At 41.5% G+C, this 8,940-nt stretch overlaps 1 protein-coding gene across 3 annotated transcripts; it reads left to right on the top strand.

The window, feature by feature from the left end:
• The first annotated feature begins 570 nt into the window (after positions 1 to 570).
• Positions 571 to 8,684, top strand: msrb3 (methionine sulfoxide reductase B3). Of its 3 annotated transcripts, none has more exons than XM_069716136.1 (7): positions 571 to 832; positions 2,682 to 2,850; positions 4,882 to 4,990; positions 6,282 to 6,359; positions 6,623 to 6,651; positions 6,897 to 6,994; positions 7,505 to 8,684. In XM_069716136.1, the coding sequence occupies exons 1-7, from the start codon at positions 605 to 607 to the stop codon at positions 7,664 to 7,666; spliced, it is 873 nt and encodes a 290-aa protein (XP_069572237.1). In that variant the 5' UTR covers positions 571 to 604; the 3' UTR covers positions 7,667 to 8,684. The 3 variants fall into 3 exon arrangements, with proteins under 3 accessions (XP_069572237.1, XP_069572238.1, XP_069572240.1); XM_069716137.1 differs by having other exon boundaries at positions 632 to 832; positions 2,682 to 2,787; XM_069716139.1 differs by lacking the exon at positions 571 to 832 and having other exon boundaries at positions 1,138 to 2,850.
• The last annotated feature ends 256 nt before the right edge of the window (positions 8,685 to 8,940 follow it).

Here is an 8,940-nt window from a genome sequence, read left to right as displayed (position 1 = left end):
TGATATGATGGCTCTTCTCCAGACACATATACAAAACACAACAACCAACAAAAAAAGAACATTGTGCGACTAATGAATAATGTTAAGAAATTTAATTGGATTTGTGCTCGGCTCAGCTACTCCTGCAAGTGCTGTAAAGGAATTTCACTGTGGACATTCATGGGTTATAAAAAAAGAAAAGATATTATATGAATATTTATATGAATAAATTCCTACACATACACTTAACATTGTAATCTGAAGAGTCTAAAAAAATAATCTTAATGTGAAATTGTATTTAGTCCTGCTTATTGTGGTTATTTGAGCTTCTTCGGGACTTTTTTTTAAAAAAAAATTGCTTTTCAGACCTTATTTTTATTTCAAAAAACATTTTTCAAAGTCTGTTTAAGATCCTCTGAGTTTAAAAAGACTGTTAGGTTCACAATCACATGGTTTACAATATCTGTCCACATTTATTCATGGTTATGTTACAATTTATATTGAACACTTCCAATCAATCTTTTAATCGACAGAATTATGAGGTTCTTATTTCCTGATTTTTACTTTCGAACCGTGAAGCCATCAGGAAGAAGCCTTTCAGTCGTTCTTCCGCACTGAACTCTTCATGACCTTCACTGATGACCCCGGTGTGCACGGATATCATCCAACATGTCGTCGTGTCTCGTCATCTTCGTTGGTTTTAGTTTTGACGAATAAACTGTTGTTTTCGTGGCTTTTTAGAAATGAAATGAGACGCGGTTTTATCGGTTTTGTTTGTGTTCCGGTTGCATCATGCTGTCACGGGGCTGCTGACACGGAGCGGGTCGCCCGGACCATAATAGGAGAAGCGCAGGTCCACACACACACACACACACACACACACTCACACTCACACACACACACTCACACACACACACTCACACTCACACTCACTCACACTCACAGCCTGCTGGACACCGAGCCGTGCCGTGTTAGCGGTGTTAGCCCGTGTGAAGGTGCCGAGCTAACGTCAACGACCACTTCACTGTCTGCTGCTCCTCCGGTACGTCGGTGTGTTTTTAGTACTAACACGGTAGTCGTGAACCGGTGAACCGGGACACGCTGCGGTGTCCTCAGAGTCCCCCATGTTGGACAGTTACTGAACATGAAAGGCTCCGGGAGTAACTGCGTGTACAAATGGAGGCGGTGTGTTCAGGGTACATGCTGTACGCTGTTTGTTTGTTTTCTTTTTAGCAAACATTAGGTACAGGCACGCGACGGGGCACCGACGCTGCGTATAACTTTTCACAACATCTGCTTGGTCATGATGAGATTAGACAGTCTGAGAGTGAAGCCACCTGTCAGGGATCAGTGTCCTCAGCTCTTCCTGTGTTTCCAACATGGCGCACTTTACGTCAACAGACAAAACATTCCGGTACGCGACACACAGCTGACATCTAGCGGCCGTCGGTGTCACTGCAGCTTTTTTTGTTTTCCACCACAACTGAAACCGGTGTCGACGTGTCTGTCCTTGAGTTGGGCATTTTAACTCTAAAGAAGTTTGTTGTAATTGGACTTCAAAAATAATAAAATATAAAACCAGTAAAAAAACCCTCGGTAATAAAGAATCAAAGCTACCGTTGAGACAGCTACAGCTCTGGCTGTAGTTGCTGCTGCCGACACCCAGGGATGCTGCGGGCTGTTTTTCAGTGTTTGATTTGGAGTTATTCGGCCAAGCTCATTGTGGAGTGAATAGAAGACAGAATAGAGGAAGCCAAAACCTGGAAATACTGTCAGAGTGGAAACGTGACAAAATTGTAATTTTGGTGATCCTGCCCTCAGTAAATCTGATTTGCATTCAAACATTGATATCATGACAGATTACTTTGATTAATAGTTGTATTATATTGGAACTTGTATGACAAGAACACAGAAAGAGTCAAGAGAAGCACAAATCTGGAGTTTGATCTTGTTCCGAGCGTGTACGAGTGGTTCTTAATCACGTGTTGTGTTGCCACGTTTAAAGTATTCTTCAGTTGATATGTTTGCTGCAGTTATTCAAGGGTACGTCTGGCTCTCAAAGACAAGACATCAGTCACTATTCATGACAGTTCACACAGAATAACACCGAATTTGGGATGCAAAATTAGCCCAAACTAACATTATCCTCAACTCTCTGCACCTTGGGCCCAGTAGGTTGTAGTTGCATAAACCTGCCATATGCACAATAAACCTAAACAATTGAACAATATAGTTACAATATAGTTAGTGGCGCCACAGCTCAGACGGTTTGCTATGAATGTTTTCCCTCAGGCGCCTCAGAAGGTCCCGGTAGAACTCGGTGTTGACGATCTGATCCTGGGAGACGAATTCACGCTGCACTATCCCGCAAATGTAAAAAAAAAAAAAAAAAACTTTGAAGAAATTTGTACAACGTATTCATTAGAGGTAAAACGTCCTCCTGCTGTATGTCACGGTGCTGCACATCGTTCGTGCGTCACAGGAGCAGTCTCAGAACTTATTGATAAAGAAATGAGTCCTCCATTCAGGATAAGGGAGACATTTGTTTTACTTCTTTAACCTGTGTCCTTCAAAACCTTCACAAACAGGGCGACTCTCAAACACATCTCAGTCACCACTTTGTTATTTTCAAGTTTAGTTTATCATCCTGCTATTGTCTTAACCTTTGACCTTTCTCACTCTGTTTGCTCCTCGTCGTTCAGACCGGTCCCGGGTTTGGTTCTTCAGCAGCCATGTCGGGCTTCAACCTGCTGCATCTAATAAACCGGAGTCAGCCTGTAGCTCTGAGATCCTGCCGACTCCCCTCAGGTCCACTGACTTGGTGCCGTGTGCCTGCTGTGCTCTGCCTCTTTAAAGCCTTGCACCTGGCTGGTGTGTCAGCATATCTTTATTATCCAAGTCTGCATGTGTTCACGGGGACGTGACCCGCTGTCAGTTTTTACCTCCGTTAGGGAGGTGATGTTTGTTTGTCTGTTTGTCGGTTCGTCTTAAAATCCTGCAGTGCGGTTTAATAGAGACAAAATGTAAACCGTCGTAGAAATACGGAGACTTCGTATCACGATCCACCTTCACGGCTGTCAGGAATCATCTGGAGACACTTGACTTTCTCCAACTTAACACAGTGAGCCGTTATGGCACAATTGTAACATGCTACAGTTGTAAATATATCCAGACGTATACAATATGTCCGGTGGGTGGTTGCAGATATGCCCATATGTCTGGATTTAATCACAACTGCGGCGACATGTCAGTTTCCAGTTGCCCCCGGTGTAACCACGGCAACCAGGTGCTCCTAAACGACTGCTCACTGTTTAATTTGAGAAGGTAAATATTGTAGAAGATCACTGTTACCCGTCAGTGAGGATTGTGATACGGTATATTTTCACCATATTTCCACCTTATGTTTGGTCACTTTTATACTTCAACACTATCCAGTGGATTTTAGGACGAATGGCATTTATTAGACTTTGGCTCAATCCCAGATCCCGTCGTGGTCATCTAGCTCACAACTAGCCCTCCAAACACAGCACCCTAAGATGCAGACTCCAACTGGAGGGGTAGACTCCATGAAAAATTATCCAGGAAATAAATGAATCGGTTTTTTTTTTCAAGAATATTTTTGTAATCTGAAAGTGCAGTTTTGGGATAATAAAGCTATTTCTGGTTCAAACAGATTGAATGAAGTCTTGTTTGGGAGCATTAATAGCAGATTCTTTGAGATTCACTATTTTAATGTATATTTCCACACATTTAATGATCAAAATCCTGAGACTTACAAATTTATAAATATAAATATCAAACTAAATTTATATATAATTTAGGCGAATTTGGGATACTGTCGATGAACGAGTGGTGTCCCATTTCCTGAGTTTAAGATTTGAAGCCCTGCAGCTTCTGTTTCCGTTCTGAAGGGCCACTACCCAGAGGGCCCTCCTAAAGAGGGACGGGGCAGCGGGATGGGAAATGGGATTGGGCCTAAATGACCGGTCTTGTACTGTTAAAGGCAGTGAAACATGAGTTATGGATCCGCTCCATAATTCTGATCCTCTCCAAAATGTAATTCCTTCTACTTTGGCCCTGCTGCACCCTTCTAACTCTCTCGTTTCTCACAATACTGCTGACAAACAGACAATAAACAAACAAGATGTGAGATATGAACGTGAGATTCAGTAGTAATATTCACACAGAACCTTTAAAGTGCTCCGTGACTCTTTTGAATTCAGCCTTTGTTAAGTTCGCAGCTCTTCTCACTGCTGCTGGCACACAGCTGAGATTTCAAGCGCTAACACAATAACTGAATGACTCACTGGACTTTCTAGCAGCTTGCACACACTGTGTGGTTTGATTGTTTAACAAAACAATTAACAAATCTACACCAAATGTTTCGTTGCTCATTGGCGTTTTGTTTTTTGGATGTAAGTAAGCAGGTTATCGTGTCAGTAACGTTGTCTACATGATGGAAGCGGGATGGTTCTTCCACAGCAGCGAGTCCATACAGTTCATCTACTGATCATATCAGACAAATCATTATATTTTATATAATAACAGCCTGCAGTGGCAAACGTGCATGTGGGTGAAAACATCCTCTTCCAGCTTCAACATTTGAGAGTTAAAGTGTAAAAATAGTTTAAAAAAACAACTTTATAATGTAAATATATATGTAAATATGATGTGGTTTTATAATGTAAACTGTTAGTGTGCCGTAAAAGTACCGTTCAGCTATTTTCAGTCATTATCATACTGAGCTATTTTGCTCAACCTGTTCTTTTTAAATTTGTATTAATTTATTAATAAGCTGTGAGAGATTTTTCATTTGTATTTGTAGAGAAGGAGATAGATGTCGGGGATCAGAGACCTAATAATATTAATAATATTTGTTGTCCCTCCGTCCTCCGCTCTCAGGAGCATGCAGGACGAAGAAGACGTGGCCGGTGAGCTTCTCTCAGGAGGATCTGAGGAAACGGCTCACAGGGATGCAGTTCCACGTGACCCAGGAGAGAGGAACCGAGAGGTGAGTGGACCCGCCGCAACACACTCTCAAATCAACTTCTATTTTCTGCAACACATCGGATTATTTTGTTGTCACAAAACAATTTTTGTCACAAAATGTACTTCAATGTGGCCTGAGACACGTACAACGGCCTCTGGTGGGTTTATAAAGGACATTTTTATTTCATTATTTACTTCAAAACCATAATTATCTGTTTAGCTGGGATGTTTCTTTGTATCAATTTGAATGAAACCGGCTTGTTTGAACATCAACATACAAAATAAATGACTTCCCCACAGATAGAGGCTGTGATGAACTCTGTTCAATGAGACGGCCATCGTTCTTACTTCAGACTGCTGCTTCACAACCTCATCACAATATGTATTGTGATTTAATTTCAGATGCTTAACAAGGTTTGTGGTGTTGCCATAGCAACTCACAGTCCTCCCACACACATCACATACAGAGGTTGTTGCTGTTTTGACAACTGGTTTTGAAAAAGGTGCACACAAATCAACACTGATGCTGTGTTCCAGATGATGTTCTTGTGTTCCAGATGATGTTCTTGTGTTCCAGATGATGTTCTTGTGTTCCAGATGTTGCACTTGTGTTCCAGACATTGTACTTGTGTACTAACTCTGTACTCTGAGTACATCAGCTGTTCTCTCTGTCAGTACAGAAACATGAGTTCACTACAAGTACCAGGACGAAGCACTCAGAACGTTCCAACATAGAAGAAGTGTGAAACTCTGGACACTTTCCACCCTAAACGGTCGCCATCTTGGCTCTGTAGAGGAAGGGGCGGGACCACCGACGTAAAGGATTTTCAAATTAAAAGCTTGTGAGGAAGCTGCAGCTGTTCCTGAACACAAAGTGTTTCTTCTCCACTGCTGCTGCTGGACAGAAGAAGCAGTGTGTTTATTGAGTGTTAAACAGAGGACACAAAAACACACTGATTTCTGGGTAAAATAATTAAAGCTGCAGAAACAACTTTACCATGTCAGAGTCCCAACATTAAGATCAAAATTTGTTCGTGTACTGAGGGAAGGATGTCATTTGAAACACAGCATGTGGCTCATACGTAGAGACTATAGTTCACATGACGGGCAGAAGGAGAAGTAGTTCCCATCAGAAAGGTCATATTCAGAAGTAGTAGTAGGAAGTGCTACAAACAAGCTCCTACAAAAAGCCTGAGTGTGCTCCTGTGAATACACGATTTGTTTTTGCACACTAAGAGCACCATGATGAAAACATGATTGACTTGTTCATCACGTTGAGACGTTCAGTTTTGCTAATGCAGTCTTTCCCACAGTGCTTTCGCCGGAGAGTTCACACACAACAAAGATGAGGGTACCTACACCTGCGTCGTCTGTGGGTCCGTCCTGTTCAGGTAGGAGCCCGACTCTGTGCGTGTGTGTGTGTGTGTGTGTGTGTGTGTGTGTGTGTGTGTGTGTGTGTGTGTGTGTGTGTGTGGAGTCTGGCAGCAGGAACTTAAAAAAAAAAAGAATTTGTGAATGAATGAAGATGGTGGAGCCATAAACACTCCACTACATTATACAGTAAAAGAATATTGTTATAAAGACAAGGTTTTATTTTCACATGGAATAAAAAAATAAAATAATTCTAACGGACTCTTTTTTTTTCTTTTAAAAGCTCGAAGTCTAAATTTGACTCCGGATCTGGTGAGTTGAATCACCTCTAACTTTTTGAAGATGTCTCTGTTTCTGAAGCTTAAAATTACTTTTTGAATATACTTTAATGAGATGATAAGATTTGTTCATTTTTGAACTTAAACTGTTAAATTAATCTTCATGTACATACAACAAAACTATATATGTATTTATGTTTAAGTGTCTGATTTTCCTTTTGATGAAGCACACTGTCACGATCATCATTACGCTCATAGTTCCTGCTGTGTTGTGTTCAGGTTGGCCATCCTTCTTCGACCTCATGAAGGAGGAGTCCATCCATTTGACAGATGATTTCTCTTATGGGTTGCACAGGGTGGAGGCCACCTGCAGCCAGGTACGCTACGAACACCTGATCACACCCTGTCGCTCTTTTAATCCACAGAAAACAGAAGAATATTTGACGGATTCCGGCGTGATTCTGCCGAGCAGAGCTGAAATTTCCACGAAGCAGAGAGATTTACGTGTCAGATCGGACATCAGAGGAGGTCTGCTCGCTTGCACAGTTCCTACCGGCCTAATTAAATAAACTAAACCTGAACCGAAGTAATTGCGTTGCATCTGGCAGTTCAGGTTGTGAATTACAGACCGTCATGTTCTGAAATGTACAAATGTGAAAGAATCTATACATTTATAACTGATGGTGCATCAAAAGTGAGCAAGGATGTCTCATTTTGTCTCGTCTGTCGCTTCGACTCCTCTCTCCTCACGTTTCTGTACTTCTTTCCGTGTATATTTACTTGTTTACTTCAATGATGTCACGTCCATTTGTTTATAGCGATGAACAGCTGATCATGTCCCCCCTTGTTGCTGAATGCTAGTAAATCCCTCCTGATGTTTTTTTCAGTGTGGCGCTCACCTGGGACACCTGTTTGATGATGGTCCAAGGCCCACAGGAAAACGCTACTGCATCAACTCCGCTTCGTTGGCTTTCCAGCCCGAAGACTCCGCCTCCTCCAGCTCCGGCTCTGCCGGCGGCTCGGTGAGCGACGGGAAGACGGAGCTCTGAAAGAAAGATGCACTGACAGCTGCGTATACGAGAGTCCAACAGTTCACACACAGGAAACAGTAAAGGGGTTCGCTGCTTTTGATTAACTGTGTTCAGAGAAAGGGGATTTCATTTAGACAGGACGGGAGCTGCTCAGCTGTCAGTCACAGACCAGGTACCCTGAGGCACAGTCATGTTCAAAAATGTAATACATCCCATGGAAATTGATCTCACTTCTATGGAATGTACTTATATTTTCACGAGCGTATAACTTCTCATCGGGGAAAGTGCTCACTTTCCAAAGAGCTATTTTGCAGCCACAGTCGAGACTGATTCAGCTCATTTCAGAGGGACTTCCAGTATTTGTCAGACCGTTAATCTGAATCTCTTCTACGATTATTAGTCACAGTAACATCTGCAGGGATGTGGGAAGAGGACGTGGAACATTGTATTTTGAGCTTTATGGACGAGACGACGGTTTCCATTCAGTCAGATTCAAAGAGTTCAAAGTGCTTGAAGTGATTTCTGCTGACATTTTTAGAACGCATGTACTTCATGCACCATTTAATATTGTTCTTGCTGTATGTATTTCCCAGTTGTCTCCAACTGGAATAAGATGTTGAATAAAATGTTGACATGACGGGGCAAAAACTGTCATGTTGACAAACAGCAGAATTTTCTTTTAATGGCCTTTAACTCCCTAAATCTGGTGTGTAGCTCGTAGTCTGCTAAAGTGAACGTGGTGACAGGCTTTGAAGTAGACACACTCGCATACATAATGTTCAGCTTTTGATATTTTATGAAAATATTTTGAAGTGATATTTGATATGGAGAAATTGATTTCATGAAATTTTGACTAAGCAAGTGCTCCCGCCAGCTTCGACAGAGCATACTGCGACAGATGACATCTTTTTGTGCTTTTTATGTCACTTCTTATATTTATTACTTCTTTAGTTCATCACTTTTGGAAATATCCTCACTTTTTTTTGTCCACAGCTTGGATTGAAATAATTAATGAATAAATAAAAATATATCGAAACACTGGGACTCATTGTTCTTGCTTTTTAAAAAAGAAAGCAAATTGTACATCTGTTAATTGATTCAAATATTTGAATTACATGATGTCCATAGTTTGAAAATATATTTTTTTATGTCTTCAAAAGTCAAAACGTCAAACCAAAAACCATAGGAGAGAAAAAGGGCAGCCTGTGTCTCGTCCTGCAAGGTAAAGACGGACAAAACAAAGACAAAGAGCAAAGCTGGAGTAGCGCAGTAATCCTCGTCACAGCATCAGC

This window comes from Brachyistius frenatus, unplaced genomic scaffold (assembly GCF_029030835.1).
Source record: "Brachyistius frenatus isolate BFR_SWC_R1_liver_20210118 unplaced genomic scaffold, ASM2903083v1 Contig_152, whole genome shotgun sequence".
Taxonomy (NCBI): domain Eukaryota; kingdom Metazoa; phylum Chordata; class Actinopteri; family Embiotocidae; genus Brachyistius; species Brachyistius frenatus.
This window is presented reverse-complemented; position numbering and strand designations above follow the sequence as displayed.

Coding starts and splice junctions, on each gene's coding strand:
- msrb3 (XM_069716136.1), top strand. CDS start 605: ATGACCTTCACTGATGACCCCGGTGTGCACGGATATCATCCAACATGT. Junction 833..2,681: donor CCATAATAGGAGAAGCGCAG/GTCCACACACAC, acceptor CTCGTCGTTCAG/ACCGGTCCCGGGTTTGGTTC. Junction 4,991..6,281: donor CAGGAGAGAGGAACCGAGAG/GTGAGTGGACCC, acceptor TCTTTCCCACAG/TGCTTTCGCCGGAGAGTTCA.